The sequence below is a fragment of the Pelmatolapia mariae genome, linkage group LG13, assembly GCF_036321145.2.
Source record: "Pelmatolapia mariae isolate MD_Pm_ZW linkage group LG13, Pm_UMD_F_2, whole genome shotgun sequence".
Classification (NCBI taxonomy): Eukaryota; Metazoa; Chordata; class Actinopteri; order Cichliformes; family Cichlidae; genus Pelmatolapia; species Pelmatolapia mariae.
In genome coordinates, this window is record NC_086238.1 from 12485771 (window position 1) to 12508115 (window position 22345).

Genomic DNA, 22345 nt, shown 5'->3' on the forward strand with positions numbered 1-22345 from the left:
AGCTGCAGTTCACCATTGTTGCCAGACATGGGTGGACAGAGGGACGCGAAAGTAGTGATCATAGGATGTGGGATAGCTGGTATAGCAGCAGCACATAAACTGGTAAAAGCTGGTTTTCATCATGTGCGGATACTGGAGGCGACAGGAAGAAGCGGAGGACGAATAAAAACAGGAAGGATCGGTGAGTAACGTGCACTTAGGGCTTTTTCAGTCAATCTGCAGTTTTTTAAATTCTGGTTTCCGCACATTACAAACACACATTTTCTTGTCATGATGGCAAGCAACAGTGTAAAGGTTTTTTTTATTTCCTCGCACTACAAGTTCGTGTTGGATGTGATTGGAGCTAAAGTAAAATCGCAGCATACAGATGCATGCCAGGGATATGATAGAAGGACTTTGGATACTACGCTATAACACCTTATAGCACAGCTGTATAGTGAGCTGAAGTCTGGCAGAAACTTACACATTGCATAACCGTAATGTATTGCTCCTCCAAGCGTCATAAAGTGGTGTGTGGCAAAGGTTTTGCGGACCCATATGCAGGATTCGTAAGAGAGGAAAGCGAAGTAAAGAAAGAAGCCTTAGTGCTGTAAACTGTTCAAAATACAAGATGCAAATAATGTGGAGCAATATGCTGCTACCATCCTGCAACTGACTGGATCAAGTTGGTAATGACATTCAATATGTTTTTGATAATACAGTAACTAAGAGTGATAAATTATTGAAAGCCACATTTAACAGAAATTAATATTTAACTGTTACATTTGAGTTCAGTACCCTTTCTGTTCTATAGGAATATCACTAGATTACAACCAACTGGCAGCCGGTTGAGTCCCCTCGATTTGTGCTAACTGACGAAGCCTCATTCAAACCGATTGAAACATGGCAGGAGTTCGTCTACATTTATAAATTAGACAGCTATTATATGAAAACTTCAACAATCTCTCATAGAGTGATTGGACTCAATCCAAGTCAGACTATAACTGTTTGCAGAAAGGTTGCCTTCTATAAGGTGAGATTATTCATAGCATCCCTAGAGTATTTTAGTTTATCGATACTATGCCGTATCAATTTTCCCCCCTACCTTTGTCAGGTGTTTACGAAAAAGTGATTGCAGGAATTTTAACTTTTTTAGAAATGACTTGTTGGTTTTGTTGGTCAAAAACATGTCAAATATAGCGCTAATAAATGATATCAAGTCATTTTGAGCCAGAAAGAATATTCCTATCTCAAGGTAGAAGCTGCAATCAGTTTTTGGCAAACTGTTATATTTGCTATATTTCTCTGAGTAACAACTCTCATTTACCATAAAAATTAGTTTTTCAGGAGCAATCTGGCTAAGAGGGAAGCAGAAATTGTAAAATTAACATCGCTGTTATATAATAGCTGTCAAATTTATAAAAGCAGACGAACTGCTGCCGTGTTTCCATCACTTTGAATACATATTTTCAGGGCCCGAAAAGAACTAGATATTTTATATATGTAGGTACAATAGGTAGAGGTAGGTAGGTAAAGTAAAGTAAAATAGGTAAAGGTAGAATCATGAAGATACTTGTAAAACAGGCCATTTCTTTGATACATATATATATATATATATATATATATATACATATATATATATATATATATATATATACATATATATATATATATATATATATATATGTATATATATATATATATATATGTATATATATATATATATATATATGTATATATATATATATATATATACATATATATATATATATATATATATACCCTTCAGAAATCCAGTTTACTCCAGTCTGTTTACTAAGACATGTAAAGATATTACTCGTAAAAATTTAAAGGAAAAAAACACACACACAGAAACATTGGAAACCGCTCTTTGGCTGACGATCACTTTTTGGCACAATACCACCAAATAATAGAGCACCAAACAGAGACCGAGATTTAACAAAAGGACGCAGGACAAAATTAAGAAACTATAACTTCAGCGCAAACACCTAAAACATAATTAAAAGAACAAAGGAATTAAAAGAACAAAACACTTAACTAAGAATAAACTCAGAACACTGGGTAAGAGACTCGGGATCATGACACCAAGGTCTGTAAATAATACTACTGTGTTAACTAATCTCACTACTGTTGTCTCTTAGGACAAAATGCATTCAACAATATACAACATGGTGTAGAAGAAACTAGACACATTTAAAAAATAGAAATACAATTAAAACCTGTTCCTATGTAACAGTATATTTGATCATGTGGTTATTAAAACAGTAGGCTGATTGGTTGTCCAGCCAACCCTTGCCTATACCCTATACCCTTGCCAGGCAGCTCTAATACAACAACAGCATGGCAAGAGTATACAGTATATAATCCGATTATTAAAAGTTGTTTCCTTCTCTGCTTCTGGACAAAATCTTTTTACCTGTAGGTGATAAAATTGTTGAGATAGGAGCAAACTGGATCCATGGGCCGTGTGAGGAGAACCCAGTGTTTTGTCTGGCCCGTCAGTATGGACTTTTGGATCCAGAGGCCCTCAAGCCAGAGAACCAGGCCTTGGATGTCGGAGGCCATCTTCCTTGGGTTCCCAGATTCTTCAGCAGTTCAGGTTCAAGGATGTTTTTATACAGTGTATTTGTTTGTTTGATTTTTTTTTTTTTTTAGATTAGTAATGTTTTGATTAATCTTACACCTAACCTAATTACTGGGGCTGGGAAGGTACGTCAGCCAAATGCAAAGTATTTATGCAAATAGACAAGGAAAAAGCAGAGGCTGTAAATTAGTGAGGCAGGCATTGTTTGCATGCTGGTGTCTTAGCAGTGTGAACGATGTGGCCAACAACCACTGAGCTCTGCCATCAAGAGGTGATATAGTTAAAGAGTCAAAAAGTCCATGGGGAGTAGAGAATTCCCTTCATTTTATGGGGATGACTTCATGGAGCAAATGGATTTTAAATTGATTTAAAAGATTCAGAGCATACTAAATCTGTCTTGGTCATCTTTATTGAATGGGAAGGTAAAGTATGAAACCAGCATTACAGAAGAGATCTGAACTGAATGAGAGGTTAAAAAAATGTAGAGAAGTCTAGATTTTCCTGACCAGTGTTCTTGTGTAACATCTGCAGGTCGGGAGCTGAACGCTGAGGACATCTTACCTGCTCAGAAATTGTTTTTGGAGCTGATAAATGAAAGTTCCGATTTTCAGAGTCAAAGAGGAGAACCCTGGCCCAGTGTGGGAGATTTCTTACGGGCACAGGTAAATTTCTGGCTGTGTTTTTGTCCTCTGCAAATCATTTGTCATTCATTAGTGGCATTTGGATTCTCGCATGAATTGTGGGTGTGTTTCTTTGCTTGTTATCTGGTGTAGGTGCAACAGCATGCAGCAGAGAAATGGAAAGATGTTGATGAAGCCACCACATCTCTGCGACTCTGTGTGATCAGTAACATGCTGAAGGTTGAGTGCTGTGTCAATGGGACTCACAGCATGGATGAGGTCAGCATGGGGGCCTTTGGCCTATACAAGACTCTACCTGGACTGGATTGTACATTCCCAGGGTTCGTATTCCTGACTCTGCATTTACACTGTGCAAAAACAAGCATTTATTTTGTTAGAGCAAACAAGCAAATACTCAGTCTTAATTATTGTCTTGGTATATTAGTCAGCCTGTTAATTAATACAATTTTTAATTTAATTCAGTAAATTGTTGCAGCACATATGAATTAAAAGTTATGTCCTTTTTTTGTACAGTGGCTATGAAGGTCTAACCCAGAACTTGATGGCAGAGCTCCCCGCTGGTTTAGTGACCTACAATAAGCCTGTGCGCTGTGTCAACTGGAACAGCGCAGAGCCTGTGATGGTTGAGTGTGATGATGGCCAAAAGCTCGTCGCTGATCACGTTATAGTCACCGTGCCGCTCGGTAAGTTTCACACGCATAAAATGCTGATTTATACCTCAGTGTATGCTCCCTTATTCACACAGGGTCACAAAAACAGGTACTTCCACGTTGAGGCTCAGTGAATTTAAAGGTGTCTTTTTGTCAGGATACTTGAAGAAGCACCACTTGACCCTGTTCCATCCTCCTCTCCCTCTGCACAAGCTGCTCTCCGTCCAGAGGCTGGGTTTTGGGACAAACAATAAAATATTTGTGGAGTTTGATTCACCGTGGTGGGATGCTGACTGTGAGGTCATCTTCTTTGTGTGGGAAGATGAGGTGAGATTTCATAAAGGCATACTCAGCCACCTAAATAAAGATACTGTGCATGCTGTGTTTGATCTTATCATTTAAACAGGAGTACATCAGCTCATATCTCTGTTTCAAAATGTTTGTAGGTTTATGCTGGTTGTTAGATTCTTTGCTAACGCTTGAATGTCTGTTTAATCCCTTTTCATACTTCAGGATGCTGTGGTGGACCAGGTGCCAGATGTGCAAACATCCTGGATAAAGAAGTTGTTTGGCTTCACTGTACTCAAACCCACTGAAAGGTCAACTGCTCACAAAATGCCAATGCTTGCCCTGCATTTTACATTTGCACTGAGTGGTAAAAACATGCCAATTCGTACATTAACAGTGCAGTTCTGTGTGTGGTTTAATCTTCAGGTACGGTCACCTTCTCTGTGGTTGGATTTCTGGACATGAGTCAGAGTACATGGAAACACTGTCTGAACAGCAGGTCACAGATGCCATCACACAGCTTATTCGCAGGTTTACAGGTGAGTCCAGAAAGATCATAAGTAGTGGGAAATGCCAGATATTCCAGTGTCATTAGTTGCACACGGACTTACAAAAGTCATTTTAGAAAGATATGTTTTGTTTTGTTTTTTGCATGTTTAGGGAACCCCATCATCACTCCGAGGAGAGTCCTGCGCTCCCAGTGGTTTCACGATCCGTGGACGTGTGGATCCTACAGTAATCTTGGAAAAGGCTGTTCAGAGCAGGACCTGGACAACTTGATGGAGCCCCTTCCACCAAAAGGATCAAAATCACAAGTAGCTACATATTATATTCAAACTCAAACATGTGCCCTAAGCACTCAAACCACCAGAAACATCATTAAAGGTCTAACACTTCTTCCTAATTTGCCTCTTTCAGCCCCTGCAGGTGTTGTTCGCTGGAGAGGCAACTCATCACTGCTACTTCTCAACCGTCCATGGAGCTGTTCTCACCGGGTGGAGAGAAGCTGATAGACTTATCTCGCACTACTCACTCATTACTCCTTCTGAGTTTCCAAAGCCAAAGTTTTAAAAAATTGCTCTTTGCCACTAAAAAGCTCAAATTTACTATAATATAAAAATGTACCTCACTTTTGATGTGTGTTACATTATTTTCAAACAATGAAAATCAGAGTGAATATGAAGGCTTTCTGCTGACTTGAGGATGTTTAATGGACCTCACTGGTACTTTCAACCAGTACAGGCAACCCACACAATGTGTAGAATAATGATGTGTTGACATGAATAATGGTTGTTAATACTGACTGTGCAAATTTGTCATTTGAGGACTGACGATGACTGACTGAACTTTCCTTTTGCAAACTCGAATTGTTGCGTTTGGACTGATTTTAATTAACTATGAATAAACTGTATTTTCTAGTGGATCGGCTTTTTGTGAATGTAATTTTTAGGAACTAAGCACATCTCCTGACATGATGCATTTTAAGGCAAATATTACGAGGTCCTTCACCTCAAAAATGCTAGAACAGCTTTAAAATATAACTTTTTAGCTGTTTTTTAAGCAAGCTCACAGAGTCCACAGATCTCAGGCGCAGAGGAGAGTTTGGGGGCCTCTCAGGGATCTGATGAGGATGTATGGATTTAAAGGTTCACTGAGGTAGGCTGGGGCTTGTCCATGTAGAGCTCTAGAGCAGCAGTAATGCATCTTCACCTGCTGTTAATTTGTAAAGTATAATATACTTTAACTTTTTATTTAAGATTTTCTGCCTTTAGAATCATCAAAGTCCTTCTAAGTCTCATAATCCAATACCGGTGTTTCAAATCACCAGTCAAATCTTAAAAAATAAATTCTTAAGAAGTTTGTTGATTGTAATATAGGGGTTCAACGGGGTGAAAATGTATCACCTCTTTGCAATCTTTTTAAATGATTTTGAGTATACAATGAATAGATATTATAATGACTGAGAAATGAGTGATGATGATGCTGAGGTCTGTGTAAGACTTATTGTTCTTATGTATGCAGATGACACTGTAGTATTGTCAGAATCAGAGACAGAGCTATAGAAGCCTGTATACCTGTTCTGACCTGTCTCCTGGATGTGATGTTTGTGTAATGAATGCATGGTCAGAAGAGGTTCAATTTCGCTGCAGGCAACTGCAAGTGGCAAATAAAGGCTTCATCATCAGAAGAAGAAGACTTTAGATGGGGTAGAAAGATATTGTGTTGACTGGAAACTAAGTGTAAATTCTAATAAAAGTAAAAATTTTGCAAGAGGTAAAGTAAGAAAATTCCATTACTTCAAATTTGGAATTTCTGTATTACAAGCAGTGGATCATTATGCTTATCTTGGTGTCACATTTAATTACAATAATCATTTGAAAAGGCTATTAAATCAACTGGGGCAGATTTGGAAAGCTCTATGGTTTGTTAACTAAAGCTAGAGATCTGGGATTATCTGTTGAAACTTAGTTACAGTTATTTAACCAGTTGCTCTTACCAGAGGCGTGGGACCACGAAGACATTTCATTAATTGAATCTTAAAGCAAGCATTTCAATATACAGGATTTTATTATTTATGAGAACACACCAGAGTGGTGAATGATAGCTATAAGAGCACTTACTGAGATGAGTATATCTGATATTCTGAGACAAAATTGGAATTCCAAAATGTTTAATAATAATACTATTATTGAACATTTTGGAATTCCAATTTTTTGCAATAAATTACAGAATATTTAAACAAGAGATCAAACTGGAATAAAATTTGTGTAGTTTCTATTTTGTGTTATCTGGAAAAGGTTTAGATGCGGTGTTAGTGGTATCCCAGTCATTATGGGCAGAATTTATGGAGTTATATGTACTAAATATTTATGTGAACTTTGTAGATTAGGGAAACTTGGAGATGACTCTCATTACTTATTTGAATGTAGTCATTTTAAGTTGCAAAAACAAACATGTCTGCCTGTGTATTTTAGGTTGAGACCAAATGTTTACAAGATGGAGAAGTTGTTTAATACTAAGAATATTGTTAAGGTGCGTAAACTTGCAAAATTTTATAAAGAAATTGTATTTAAATGTGGATGTGGGTGATTTGTTGGGAGAATGAAATATAGCCTAAAGTCTGTACCAAAATAGGGTTTTTAAAGGCTTCCCCTTGAAATAATCTCCCTACCACCATCTTTGACATCGTCATCAGTTTTTATTCAATGACACGGAAGATTTTCTGCCCAGCTCAGGTGTTCCTGCAGGGGGCAGTAGTAAGTTATACGAACCTGAAAAAAGTAGAACAAGTCGTCTTCATGCCGGAACAAAAAAGCTTGACGGCAGATTCGAGTCGGGATGTAAACAGTGAGACACATGTCCATTTCTGTTTAGTGCATCCAGTTGAGTCAAAGTAAGTGTTCTGTTAAAGCAAATGAAGGACGGTGGATATATATTCGGGTAAATAGCATGAAACTGTACCAGGCACTCCGTCATGTCGACAAGTTCAGAACCGTTTTCGACTTTGGCGGACGGGAAGTGGCTCACTGGTTCCCCGGACACATGGCTAAAGGTGACAGCTTCGGCTTTACATTGGCTGTAAAGTGTGGTTTCTGATGCTTTTGAAAATGTGGGTAATCTGGTGTTCGAGGTCATTTCTTGGTCACATAGTTGCTGAAATAATTTGTTCTTTGTAGGACTAAAACAGATGAGAGCCAACCTGAAGAGTGTGGACTGCATCATAGAAATACACGATGCCAGAATATCCTTTTTATTATATCACACCATAAAACAGTATCATCTTTTAAATAAAAAACAAACAGTGGTATATTTAATTGTATCAAAATTCCAATAAAAACCGTATTTTCTGGTGGGTGCTGCAGGATGCCAGCTGTCATAGCTTTTATTGTTGATATTTGGACATTTTTCCGTGTTATTTTGTTAACCAATACCTTAATAATCGATGAGACATTTTGGCATATTTTTAGGGTGAAAAATCTTTTATATTGGTGTAATTTTTTTCTATTTTAATTTTAAGCCTGAATATTTTTATTTATAAAAAGCCCTTACCTCTGCATCATCAGAGGATATGATGGGTTATGATTATATGTATAGATAATCTATACACTCTTAAAAACAAATTCTTTTATAGACAACATAGCAATTAAAGCTTTGACAACAATTAAGCTTTGACTTTGAAATGGGAAGAAATGAGTGAGTTTTTTTCTATTTTTGATTTTCTTAAATATATTGAAGGACAGCAGACAAGGTCACATAAGAAAAAAAGAGCACATTGATATAAACATTAGCAGTATATATGGATTTTATCATCCTTTTTAATCCTTAAGAGAAACTCTTAAGAATAAGAACATTTTGTGCAAAAGGTATTCTATGCACCATGTTAAGTATTTTCATTGTAGAAGCGATTTTTGTAAGGCACGGCAGGAAAATAAAACAGAAAAGAAAAAAGCATATTGCTTTGTGATTCGGAGTAACCTTTTAAACTTTACTTAAAGAAAGAGCTACAGGAGAGACAGAGAGTTTTCACTATTATGCCAATAAACATGGTGCATAGTTGTGAAAATAGAAGGTGCGTCACTGTGAACTGATCTGGGAGATGCACATGAGCTGATTTAAAAAATAAAAAAACAACCATAACTACACGAATAATATATTTATCTATGCAAGATTTTGGCAAGATAACACCTAAATTATGTAGAAAGTGGTTTAGTTTAGTTCAGAGCTTGTTTACCATCTGAGCAAGACAGGTGTTTCTAGTCCTCTACTAAGTACTCCATGTGTGTTCTGAATTTCAAAAATAGCATGTGGTCAGGTGATAATTTGATATATAGAAAGTGTACTCGTTTTAAAAAGAAAACTGCGGGAGCCCTGTGATGTTAATCCTTAACTTTAAAAACATCCCATTCTCTGGAAGAAACCCGGTGTTTCAGGACACACTGAGTGCCAAACCACATTTGCTAATTCTCAACAAGATGGACCTCGCTGATCTGTCCAACAAGCAGGTACAAATTCTTGCAGCAGCTTTGGCAGAGTCGCATGTCAGCAGCATTTTACTGTACTACAGCTACATTTACTCTGCAGAGAATCCTGAAGAAGCTAGAAAAAGAAGGGATGACACATGTTCTCTTCACAGACTGCTTAAAGCAGAGAGACCACAACATCAAAAAGGTAGAAAAACATTTTACTGTTTGCAGCCATTTCCTACACAGCTAAAAAGTTGCAGAAGTTATGAGCACAGATATGCAAACTAATTCTGTCTTCTTTTCTTTAGCTGGTGCCAAAGGTGATGGATATTATTGCAAGTAAACCACGCTTTAACCGAGAGGAGGTACATTCACTCTGGACAGTTAAACTATATTGTTTTAGTGCTCTGTGGCAGAGAACATATATCCTCACTGCTTCTTTACAACCTCAAATTCAATTTCTTGCACAAGATATGAGGTATGTCCAGAAAAGTGCCACAAAACTATTGAAATTGCACTCATACCCTCACCATGCTGTGAGTTTTACCTATAAAATAATGACACGTCCCTCCTTATTGGCTATCTTAGTCTTTAAGCTACAAATATGGAAGCAAATTGCTCACCAGTGTCTTCACTGTTGAAGAAATTAGTTTTCTTTGAATGTTACATTTTCCTACTTCATTGATTTTATTTAAAATGCGACCACATTAACGTGTTAAACTTTCAGAATACAAATTACTGCCTGATGGTGATTGGAGTGCCCAATGTTGGGAAGTCGTCTCTTATTAACTCGTTGAGAAGAACAAACCTAAAAAAGGGTAAATACAGAAAAGCTGTGGATTGATTTGAAGATTTCAGTATAACTTTCACCTCCTCATTAACGAGTGTTGCACTTGTACACTAATTTCAGGTCGTGCATCTCGAGTAGGTGGGGAACCAGGAATAACCAAAGCGGTCCTCACTAAAATTCAGGTGTGTGTGGAGAATGTGTTTGCCTTTGTTTGTGTTTTGATGGGTTTGGTTTTTTTTGATGGTCTGATCAACCATCCAGTATTTATAACTGCTGCTGTCCTCAGGTGTGTGAGCGGCCCATAATGTACCTGTTAGACACACCTGGAGTCTTGCCTCCTAAAATTGAGAGTGTTGAAACAGGCATGAAGCTGGCCTTATGTGGTATGCAGAATATTTTTTTTCCCCTAACATAATTATTGTCAATTTGTATATATGATAAAATTATTTTGTTTTCCAAATATTTGGATTTCTTGTTTATACAGAATGATTTTAGAATCTTTTTTTCTGCAGGAACTATACTGGACCATTTAGTGGGTGAAGACATCATCGCTGACTACTTACTCTATTCTCTGAACAGGCTAGGAAAGTTCAGGTGGAATTTTTCTTTCTCCTATTTTGTGTTCATGTGCATTTTTAGCATTATTTTTTTATTTAGCTTTCTCTTGAATGTTTACTGTAAAGATGTGTTTGTGTGCAGTTATGTGGAGAAATATGATCTCCAAGAGCCTAGTGACGACATCCAGCATGTCCTCAAACGCATTGCTGTAAAACTTGGAAAAACTCAGCGGGTCAAAGCGATTACTGGAGTGGGTAAGACACTGCTCATCCTACGCATACAACTGCTCTGTACAGTGTAATTAATGATTTATTTATCAGTGAATTGGTTTTATTTATTTGCTTTTTTACTGGGAACAAAATTGATGCCACTGCCTTGTCTGTGTTGCTAGCAGCTTTGTAGTTTAGCATGAAGGCTTGAAATGGGGATAAAAAAAACAAGTCTGCAGGCAGGAGCTTTAAATAGATATTTTTTTATATTTAAAAGTAGTACAAAACCTGTAATTTAACTTGAAAAGCAAATACATGTGTTTTATAAAGAAAAAAAATCTTACTATTCCTAAAAAATAAAAGTGACTGCTTAATTGCAACTGGCCACTTCCTTAGTTACTATTACTGGGTCAAGATCTGAAGACTGTGGGTCACCGTGTGGACTTCTGCCACTGTAGCCCATGTGCTTCAACATTTCATGTGATGTGTGTTCAACATTCCTTGAGTTACTGCTGCCTTCCTGTCAGCTCAAAGCAGCCTGACCATTCTTCTCTGGCATCAACAAAAGCATTTTCACCCAAAGAACTGCCACTCACTATTTTCCCTTTTTCTGGCCATTTTCTGTAAACCTTGGAGATGGCTGTGTGGTGAAAATCCCTTTAGATCAGAACTTTCTGAAATATTAACGCCAGCTCAGATCAGTGGCACCAACAACCATGTCATGTTTCAAAGTCACTTAAGTCAACTTTCTTCCCCATGCTCATGCTCAGTTTGAATTTAAGCAGGTGGTCTTGATCATGTCTTCATGCTTAATGCATTAAGTGACTGGATGATCATATATTTGCTTTAATCAGCAGTTTAACCTACTGCAGTACCTTTTTTGAACTACTTGCCATCATTCAGGGGCATTCCTCATGGTTTGTTGCACTTTTCTCTTTTAACGGTTCAATCCCATTTTTTCCTTGTCTCTTTCAGGAAATGTTACCATCACAATACCAAACTACACAGCAGCAGCATATGATTTCATAAGAGCCTTCAGGAAAGGAGAGCTGGGTCAAGTAATGCTCGACTGACCCGAGTCATTTTACCGATGATAACTAAAAACTGTTTCTGGATCTCTTCAAGACCATGTAGTCTGTGTCTGCACTGACATGGTGCAGTTTTGGGGGCTTGTGGATGATGTAAAAAGTCACCAGACTCCTGTATGATTTGTAAATAAAAGACATTTATTAAATAGTCATTGTCAGTTTTGTTTGTAGAATACATGAGACAGATATCCAGGGTGGTGTAAACAGGATATTTATTGGCATAAAGACAGTGATAACAAACTCTTTAATTATTATATACATCAGTGTAGCATATAATAGAGTGCACTTGTAAATGTGGAACAGTCTGTTGCTCCTGAGTGTCTTCTGTAGGTAGATTTTTTTAAATTTTTTTTATTTTTTATTTTTTTGGAAGATGTAAACACCATGAAAACCTTTCAGAGACACCGGTCGCTCTTGAGAGCAGCAGTAGGTTTGCCTCTCATCCATGTCATGATCACAGATCTCAGCTGAATTTGTGTTATTAAAAAAGAGTGTGAACTGTTCAGACTGCGAAGACGATTGTGGAAAACTAGCTGTCCAAAAGCACAGCACTCTTACTTATTCTTAATCTGTCATTTAAATCAAAGCATAATTATTGTAGAAAGAATGAAGTGAAATGGGTTGCATTGGTTGAGTTTGGAAGCTGAACAAAAACACATATTTTCCTCTGTAAAATAAATAAGTCCATATTTCAGAGAAAAATTACTAATACCGTTTGATTTCAGGGGTGAGAAAATGCTGGTGCCAGGTCCCTTTCAGTTAATTAAACGTTATAAAGTAACTGATAATCTGTATTTCCGTATTTTAAATGAACTGCAGCAAGTCCAAACTTTATATTAATACACAGGTCTGCTTTTAAATGCAGATTCTCTCATTTGTACAGAGCTGCAGTACAGGTCACTTTTTATTTTGTGCATATTATTAAAAGTATATTTTTTTTAATTTGGCAGTAGTTAAAATTGGCAGAAAGCAGCTCGGTTAGACTCTGAAGAGTCATTGGCATTTTGTTGATATGTTCTTCAGTGAAATACTAAGATTTAAGCTTTAGGGGTGGAAATTGACAGTAGTTTCTGTTATATATGCAGAGATGAAGTCTGAGAGGTGAAATATCCCCATGAATACTGAGCTGGTAACGCAGCCTGTTGTTTGTCGGTTGGAAAAACTGTAAAAAGTACAGTACAGTGATGTTTTTGTCATTGTTTTCTGCTCCTGTGTGGCTGCTCTAACTGGTCTTACCCGTGCAGGTTCCAGTCAGTCCTCCGCATTATAATCATAACCTGGATAGAACTTCGGTTCTAGATCCAATCACCCAAATATCTACAGTATACTGTCCATCAAGAGTCCATATTTAGGAGAAAACATTGTGATAATGACAGAAACTACTTTAGAGAAAAAAGATCCATTTTGAGTAGAACCTGACATTAGAGCGTCAAAGTAATTGGTCCTGTTGTAGTAATCCAGCTCTTCCTCCGAGTTGTCTGTGTTGCCGCGTCGGTAGGCAGATGCGTACCATTTATCTGCCGTTAACGCCACTGCTGCCCCTGCTGCTGCTGCGCTTGCCACCCTCACTGGTGACGTCCGTCCGGCCACCCTGAAACGAGAGCGGGTCCCGCCGTAAGCGCCTCCTCCCCTGTAGGTCCCTGCTGTGGAGCTGCGGGAGGGTGACCCTCGAGAGGAGCCCCTGGACCCTCCACGTCCGCCTTTACACAGCGTGGGCTCAAACAGGAAGGCAGAGATCAGGAGGCAAGTCCAGCATGTTGCAACCACCTGGTTCATCCCAGACATCTGTACAGGAAGAGGACACGATGAAGCAAGGAGGCACATCTTAAACCTTTGATGCAGTGGTCAAATAAGACTTGAAATATTTTGTCTGTTGTGTAAATATATAGGAAGTATTTGTCAATGTGCATAGTTTCAAGTTTGCATATACAGTCATCATGGTAATTTGGGGCTTTTAATGATTTCTTTTGGCTGCTCTTTTTCTAGACCACAGTGATCATACAGCATACATCTTTCATGACTTTAAAAATGAAGAATTGGGTGCACAAGTTTCTGCTGATTTTGAATTTACTGTCATCCACACAGGGTCAAAATGATACATAGAATATGTGCATACATACCCACTAATATTTAGTTAAATGTCCCTTAGCAAGTTGCACCTCAACCAGATGCTTTCGGTAGCCATGAACAAGATTCTGGTATAATCATGGCTACATATTTGACCACTCTTGTTAGAAGAATTGGCAAACTTTAAAAAAGGGTTGAGGTCAAGGCTTTGGGAAGGTCATTCCAGAAACTTAATGTAACCCATCTTTATCCATTACAAAAACAGTTTCTTCATTACTCCATCCACTTTGTGCAATGTACCAGTGCTGCTGGCAGCAAAACAGCCCCACAGCATGATGCTACCACCACCATGCTTGACAGCTCGTACAATGTCCTTAGGTTTGAAAGACACATCTTTAGTCCTCCAAACATACGTCTTGTCATTGTAACCAAATATCAATCTTTCTCTTGTCTGACTATAAACCTTTTCGCCAGAAGGCATTTGACTTGTTGATGTGGGCAGCTACAAATTTCAATCAAGCTCAAAGGGGCTTTGTTCTTGGTCGGCACCATCTCAGTCCATGACAATGTCGCTTCACTGTGGACATTGATACTGGTGATCTAGCAGTTTCCACTTCATGGCAGGCTTGAGCTTTGGTGGTTCGTTGATTTTCCCTGAACACCCTAACCAATTTCCTCTCATTAGACAGTGTGGGTCTTCTACCAAACCTTGGCAAAGTGCTGACATATCCATATATATTGGACAATCCACTAAGTGTCAAACAAATCCTTTTATGCTGGCAAAGAGAATCTATCAGTTGTAGTCAATCTTGACCTCATTAAGCTAAAAGACATACACAGGTATATATATATATATATATATATATATATATATATATATATATATATATATATATATATATATACACAGTGATACTACATGCAATAATATTCATAAAATGGAGGGTTATAAATAAAAGGCAAAAAAATAATAATATGGCGTGTTTGTTGGTAGTAATAGGCCATCGTTTGTAATGCATGGCTGGCTTCTAGCAGGAAACTGGGCCACTGTTTTCAAAGATAAAAAAAAAATATCTTCGATAATATATTTTCCATATCTTAAAACTTGTCCTTTTATATAAAAAACAAATTGTCATATATATAGAAATGCATAATGCATCCCGTTTGTTTGTCTTGTACATTCTCAAAAATTAGCGCTTTCATGTTACAGCCTGATCATCGATTTAAAAAAAATCATAATTGTATATTGGATTTATACACCCAGGTTATACGCTACATAAAAACAGACTTACCTTTATTCCCTGGTGTTGTTAAGCCCGTTAATGGGTTGGTACTCGGAGGAAAGATGGAGGGGATTGTCGTGTACGGCGCAGGCTTGTTCCATCTGAAGGATGCGAGAGCGCGCAGCACGCTCACAGAAACATCTGAGCATCAAATATTGTTATGCTGACTTCAATAATTCTTCATAGGCATTTTTATAATATTAGTTTAGATTCAATGTTTTTTTTAAATTAGTTTTTTAAAAAATGATTTCGCGATCTTATTTATGTAGAAAGTAATTAAACTGGTGTATTTCCTCTGTATATATATGAAAGTACAAAGGCATATCTGTATATGATCTCATGAACTCGTTTTACGTCGTTGGCCACACAGGGCCCACTTTTTATCTTAAGTTGGCCGAATTAGCGACTTTCCCCTTTCTGTAGATACGTCTAAATACATATTAATTCAAATTAATAGGCTATAAGCAAAAGAAGTTTAACAGTAGGTCTCGGTTTTTCTATGTGATTATTCTATAAGCTTTTCTATATGAAAAGCTACTGTAGTAAATTAAAGAAATATGCCAGAACGAATAAATAAATGTGTAAAATTACAGAAAAGCTTCTCATTGCTTATTGTCATGTTTTGAATTAGGTTTTTGTTTTTTAAAATACAGTTAAAAGTCAAAAATCTATGCCCTCCTTCATATAGTGCAAAACCATCCAGTGGGCGGATTGGAGTCTTTGCCAGGCGTATTCTATTCTATACTTATGTCATCCCTGACTTATAATAATATATCAATTTTGTGCAAAAACAGGAAGATGATGGAGAGGACAGGGATATTTCATCACGTATGTAGAAGAAAAAATATTTCACCTCCGCAGACAGCAGGTGGCGGTAGCACGAGTTTCTGTCACGTGCTCATTCATGGACAACACCAACAAATAAGAACCAACAGGAGGCGAGCGAGAGCTGCTAGCTGCTCCCGAAGCAACTTATCTGACGTCCATCCTGCTGTCATGGCCTTCCTCTGCCGAAGTGCTGCTTCGCTGCTGAAGCCCTACCGAGCTGCCCCGGCCGTGCTATCCGCAGCCCGCCTCTACAGCTCAGGTGTTTTTGTGTGTTTGTGGTTTAAGCTCCACCGTGACCCCATAGGGGTCAGTTTGTTGCAGCTACACCAACAACTGCTACAATGTCAAAAACCTGCGTCATTGTCTGTGCGACGGTTTCAAGTTTAGGGCAACAGTTTCTGTGTTGTTGGGGTTTTTTTGCATCGCAAAGTCTTTGTTTGCGGAGCTTAACTGTGTGAAAATGTCCCCACATTTGTCAATGTTGTGTTGTGTGCGTTTTGCAAAGGGAATTTTAACGTGGCATCTTCCAGGTGCTGACAGTTTAGTCTTTGCAATCATCATCATCATTATTATTATTATTATTATTATTATTATTATTATTATTATTATTATTATTGTTATTGTTGTTGTTGTTGTTATTGCTGCTATTTTTTTACATTTATTTTCTGATGACTTTGTTTGAAGTTTATGTGATCTGGTGAAGTTTGGCTCACACAAGAAGAGAGCCATTTTTGAATTACACAACACAGTGAGCAATCATTCACTAACAGCCTGTATTAGACAACCGCAAAGTCGGTGGATTTTTAACGGATTTGTGCAGATCTGACGGTCATAAGTGCATAATAACTGTCTGCACATACAGGACTGTGCAAAAATTTTGGCACCCCTCATTTGTGTATGTTTTGCTAGGAAAATGGTAAATGGGGGGAAAAATCTGTTGAAACATACAAGTAGGAGAAAACAATTTATACTGCATATTCAGTATTTGGTGTGATCACCTTTGTTCTTCAGGGCAGCTTTACTATCATTTCTTTAAGTAGTCTTCAGAAAGAGTTCTCCAGGCTTTTTGAAGGACATTCAAAGCTGGATGTTGTTCCCTTTTTTGCTCTGTTCGCTGTCAAGATAATCCCACACTGTTTCAGTAATGCAGAGGCTTAAGCTCTGCGGAAGCCAATCCATGTCCTTGTTATGCTGAAAAATTAAATTATTGCCAATCGCATGCTCTCCATTTGGTATTGCATGGTGGATCAAAATCTTCTGGTACTCCTTTGTGTCTGTCCTGAAAAGACCTGAGCCTCAGTTTAATAAGACACTAGCTCTAAATACCAGGTTAAAGGTGCAGAGTAATTTGAATATTTAACACAAATTCTGTAACTTTGCTAACTGTCTGAAGCCATATTACTAGGCTGTTGGTGTTAATCCTTAACTGTTTCTTGAATAATCGACCTTGACTTTTGATATCATTGTTTTTCTTATGATGATAACTTGAGCATGAGCTGCAGCCTTGATCTTATCCCACGCAGCTGCACGTGAGGAATTAAATGTCCAGGGTAATCAGATCAGACATTAAAGCTTTTATCTTGCCTCAGTATAAAGAGTGTGATGTCCCATTGAGTTCACGTGAGAACAGGGTAGGTATTTGCTCAAAAATTCTCAGTTAGCCAGTCTAGTTTAGGAGTGAGCGGGTGTCCCCTTTTCTTTTTTTGTGTTGTTTTTGCTGTATTATTATGAAATACTTTCAAAATAAAATATTAAAAAATAAAATGAGGACAGTAACAGCACAAGTTACATTGGAAGTTTTAAAATCAGCGTTGATGTTGAATTTTGTCTTTATGCAGGTGGTAACTATGAGCATATTTTGGTGGAAAAGCGAGGCGAGAAGAAAAACGTGGGTTTCATTCAGCTGAACCGACCTAAGGCTCTCAATGCTCTGTGCGACGGGCTGATGAAGGAGGTGGGACAGGCGCTGGATGCGTTTGAAGCTGATGGAGACGTCGGCGCTGTCGTCATCACTGGCAGCGAAAAGGCCTTCGCTGGTTAGGACTTTTTGTATTTGCAGATTTCCTCCTTTTTGAAGGCACGTAAAACTGTTTAAGTGAACTTGAGTTTGGTGTGGACTTTTCTGCAGCTGGAGCAGACATTAAAGAGATGCAGAATCGAACCTTCCAGGAGTGTTACGGTGGAAACTTCCTGGCTCACTGGAACAGAGTGTCCACGGTGAAAAAGCCTGTGATAGCAGCTGTCAATGGATTTGCTGTAGGTTTCAAGTTTTTTGGGTTTTTTTCTTTGCTTGTTTTGAGTTCTGGGATTTTCATGTAGGCTTTTTACTGTTGATAAGTCAGGGATGAGGTTGGGTTGGTAGCCATTTTTAATTCTTCAAAAATCCGAACGTTCCTGTTTGGGCTCTTTGCAGGACAGTTTCGAGGCTCAGAAGTTGAATGTCACACTGTAGAGGGTCATCATTGTTAAAACTAAGGACAACAGAAGTAATATGTTCAGTTGTATCATCCAAACACCTCTTGCTTTGGTGTTTTTATACGTGCGTTCTGCTCTTTCAGCTCGGTGGAGGGTGCGAGCTTGCTATGATGTGTGACATCATCTACGCCGGGGAGAAGGCTCAGTTTGGCCAACCAGAAATCCTGCTGGGGACCATTCCTGGTAAAGTCTAATTTATGGATTACTGTACTTTTCTTTCTGTTAAACTGCACCTCTTTACTAGAGGCTGGCTTTTTGAGCGGTCGATTGTAGAGCTTTTCTGCTCATCGCGTCACTTAAGTTGTAGGTCGCGTGTGACAGTTTTCACATCACATCCTGTGTCGCGAGACACAATCTTTATGGCGCATTGGCCTGCTGTGCCATTTTAATGGGAATCCTGCACAGAAACTCAGAGACATACTGACACACAGAGGAAGATGTTGGAATTGTTTGAAAATTGTTTGAATTTGTGGAAGAAACTTTGCAAAAAAAAAAACCAGTCAACAAAGTCTTGGCTTCTGGTTTTGACTTCTTCTCTTCCTTATCAGCGTGTATGACGCTATATTGTCTGAGTGGCAACACCTATTGCGTAGGAGAATACTGCAGTGGCTTTTTGCACCTTAACAAGTATAAATGACTGTATCTGTGTGATGACATCACTGAGGCGGGTTTATTGGCACCTTAACTTCTCTCTGCCTGTAGGGGCGGGTGGCACCCAGAGGCTGACACGTGCAGTGGGCAAATCCCTGGCGATGGAAATGGTACTAACAGGGGACAGGATTGGTGCTCAAGAGGCAAAGCAATCAGGTAATGACAAAGAGAACTGCAAAGGCGCTTAAGGTTCTACAAGTTTCTGCTTAATATAAACAACCTTTTCTTAAAAAAGATTATTTTTAGATTGTGGTTCTGATACTTTTACATACAGGAAGGTACTGAATAGTTCTGCACCTGGATAACAGCAAAGCTAAACTGCACAGAGCCTGCTTTTAAACAAAAATGTGACATGAAGAGTGTGTCAAATAAACTGACTTATTATATTTATTGTTCTCAACTGTGTATCTTTGTGTTTCTTAGGTTTGGTGAGTAAAGTTTATCCCGTGGACCAGCTAGTGTCTGAAGCTGTAAAATGTGGAGAGAAGATTGCTGCCAACTCCAAACTCGTGTCTGCTATGGCTAAAGAGGCTGTTAACGCAGGTATGGACATTTTAAAAGGCGAAATATTCTAAAACCGACTGAGCTGAATATGTTGGATGTTTTGTCTGACTCATCTTCTGTGTGACGGCAGCTTTTGAACTGACTCTGGCTGAGGGGAATCGCTTGGAAAAGCGCTTATTCCACGCTACATTTGCAACGGTGAGTAGAAGAACTAATATGGGATTAAGTGAAAACAGTGGAGTCAGATTTTAATAATCAATCCATGATCTGCTTTTGTTTTGTTTGTTTTTTTGTTTTTTTCCCTTCCCTACAGGATGACCGTAAAGAAGGCATGACTGCCTTTGTGGAGAAGAGAAAGGCCAGTTTCCAGGACAATTAGAAAAGGAGCAGATGACGATCACAGTCAAGAACACAAAGTTTCTGATGTCAGTGGCTCACTTCTTTGTGTGTAATATGCTGAGTGATGCAAAAATCCAGGATTATTGGAATTTGCCAGCTGCTGGATTTGCCACCATGTGAGTGCACAAGAGTGTCTTTCTCACTGAAGCCCCATCTGACGAGGATCAGCATCAAAATCAAATGGAGTCTGGGTGCAAGGGGGTTGAATGTGAATATGATTTGATATCTGCGATTATAGTCAGTGTGTAGCAGGTGGTGTAGGGCATGTGACATGTACTGACTTTGCCTTTTCATTTGTCAAACATTTGTATTTTGTAGGCAAGTTATTCTGTACATTTTACAAATAAACCCTTCTTAAGGCAAGAAGACATGGGAAGACTTTATTAATTATTTACTCGTAAACATATTAGTTTATTCCATAAAACATTTTTCATATTTTACATATCATATTTTTCCAATTTCATAAACATTGTGTTTGCTTATTGGCAAGCAGGGGCTGATTTGTAACATGCTAACAAAGCACATGCTTACCAGCTGCTTTGTTAGGTACGCAGGTTCGACTGCTCATTAATACAAAAATATCTCATCAACCAGTCACGTGGCAGCAACCCAGTGCCTTCAGGCAAGAGAGGACCTGCTGAAGCTCAAACTGAGCAGCTCACCTATATTGGAAACTTTTTGCATTTCTCAGAGATGGATTTTTTTTTCTTTATAGGAGGTTACAGGAACTAAGCAGCAGTTTTTGTTTATGTTACAAATTTGAGCGTTCATATCAAACCTTGAAGAAGATTGGCCACAGTAGCGAGAGACCACTCCCCATTTCCATCCCTTTAGGACCACAGTATACTGGTCTTCTGATGGCTGCTTCCAGTAGGATAACACTCAGATCCTCTCAAACTGGTTTCTTGAAAATAACCTTGAATTTACTGTAGTCAAATCACTTCCATAGGCACCAGATCTCAATCCACTACAGCACCACTGGGATGTGGTGGAACAGGAGAGTCACATCATGGGAATGTGGCCTTCAGACCGCTAGGTGGCCCTCTTGCGCTGTAAACAAGTGCAGGGAAACGCGACATGGCCAGTAAGTCCTCTGGTCGGCCCACATGACAGAGAGAGACACCGAGCTGGACAAGTAAGGTCAAATTCACAGCTATGAAGTCACTAAAATACAACTCTGGGTTTTATATATTCGATAAGATCAATCTGAAGGAAAATGTAACACTATATCTTTGCTCAAAATAAATGGTGCCGTTTGCATCGGGCTTGGGATAAAGTGTCAGCTGTCTTTTTTTCTTCTTAAATTACTAGCTCTGTGCCATACTCCCAAATTTTTTGATGACGATACCAAGTAGATACCCGACCAGTATTTCTGATGCATGGTGATATGTTTAACCTATAAAGGGAGCTTATAAAGGAAAAGGAGTGTGTCGTGATTTATGAGATGAATCATCATCAGTGTGCCAAATTTTGGACACATTTTAATAACCACTAAACTGATTTTAACTTTCCACAATAATAACTCAACAAAACACACCTTTCATTTTGAAACTTTTTTTACAACATCCAAATGTTAGGGGTTTTTATAGAACTTTAAATGTGCTACAGGTCATAAATAAAACAGATAGGCGAGTCAACACAATAAAGTTCAGACATTTTTTCATAGAGCATGTTTTTTCTTCATTTCCATCAAAGGAAATAAAAATTTAACACACTTATATACAGAACTTAGATGATAGGGAAAAATGTATCGATCATATACAGTATGAGTCCAATACTAGCGTTGGTATCGATATTATTGATATTTGGATGCTCTTGCCACCTCTGTAAATTACTGATAAGCACTAAAAATCTCAGCAGCAAGCACGCAAGTTAAAGTTAAAAAACAACTATAAAAAAACTATAGATAAGTTAAGAGTTAAATTAAGAGTTAAGTTAAGAGTTCCCCATCACCTATTGAGTGGGGATCTTCGGGGCCACATAAACCCACAATTTTCACTTCAAAGAAAACACCAGAACAAATTTGGTTAGTGCGCACTTTCTTTTGCCGCTCCAGTCATCAGGAGGCACCTTCTTTCTCTCTGATCTTCACACGGCGGTGCCCCATATCTCCACAAGTCCGTGTCCTAATTGATTTTTTTTTTTATTCAATATTCCCCTGGAGCTTGCTTTCTTGTCAGCCCCTTGAAACAAACCTTTAAAAAGGAGAGGGGGGTGAAAAAAAACTGGTCTCTTCTCTCCGCGGGGAAGCACAAAAGTCCGCAGAGAGGGCCCGAAAAGAAACCTCTCTTTGAGGCTACCGAAAGGTCAAAATAATAAATGTAGACTCAATTGAGGCTCTTCGCAGACAAAGGAAGCAAAACGTT

At 38.4% G+C, this 22345-nt stretch overlaps 4 protein-coding genes across 5 annotated transcripts; 3 read left to right on the forward strand and 1 right to left on the reverse strand.

Moving 5' to 3' along the window:
- Window positions 1-5584, forward strand: LOC134639602 (peroxisomal N(1)-acetyl-spermine/spermidine oxidase-like). Of its 2 annotated transcripts, XM_063490879.1 has the most exons (10): window positions 1-181; window positions 2423-2599; window positions 3116-3246; window positions 3358-3545; window positions 3739-3908; window positions 4033-4202; window positions 4389-4474; window positions 4590-4702; window positions 4824-4978; window positions 5082-5584. In XM_063490879.1, the coding sequence occupies exons 1-10, from the start codon at window positions 28-30 to the stop codon at window positions 5232-5234; spliced, it is 1497 nt and encodes a 498-aa protein (XP_063346949.1). In that variant the 5' UTR covers window positions 1-27; the 3' UTR covers window positions 5235-5584. The 2 variants fall into 2 exon arrangements, with proteins under 2 accessions (XP_063346949.1, XP_063346950.1); XM_063490880.1 differs by lacking the exon at window positions 2423-2599.
- Window positions 5585-7509: 1925 nt separating this feature from the next.
- On the forward strand, window positions 7510-11904 carry mtg1 (mitochondrial ribosome-associated GTPase 1). Its single transcript, XM_063490905.1, has 11 exons — window positions 7510-7716; window positions 7841-7905; window positions 9062-9166; window positions 9246-9332; window positions 9436-9492; window positions 9855-9945; window positions 10038-10099; window positions 10204-10300; window positions 10430-10511; window positions 10617-10729; window positions 11660-11904. The coding sequence occupies exons 1-11, from the start codon at window positions 7614-7616 to the stop codon at window positions 11755-11757; spliced, it is 960 nt and encodes a 319-aa protein (XP_063346975.1). The 5' UTR covers window positions 7510-7613; the 3' UTR covers window positions 11758-11904.
- Window positions 11905-13089: 1185 nt separating this feature from the next.
- On the reverse strand, window positions 13090-13557 carry sprn (shadow of prion protein). Its single transcript, XM_063492217.1, has one exon. It carries the CDS (start codon window positions 13555-13557, stop codon window positions 13090-13092), a length of 468 nt encoding a protein of 155 aa, XP_063348287.1.
- A 2488-nt stretch (window positions 13558-16045) lies between these two features.
- On the forward strand, window positions 16046-20362 carry echs1 (enoyl CoA hydratase, short chain, 1, mitochondrial). Its single transcript, XM_063490907.1, has 8 exons — window positions 16046-16209; window positions 17789-17986; window positions 18079-18206; window positions 18509-18608; window positions 19128-19232; window positions 19500-19619; window positions 19711-19778; window positions 19894-20362. The coding sequence occupies exons 1-8, from the start codon at window positions 16119-16121 to the stop codon at window positions 19957-19959; spliced, it is 876 nt and encodes a 291-aa protein (XP_063346977.1). The 5' UTR covers window positions 16046-16118; the 3' UTR covers window positions 19960-20362.
- The last annotated feature ends 1983 nt before the right edge of the window (window positions 20363-22345 follow it).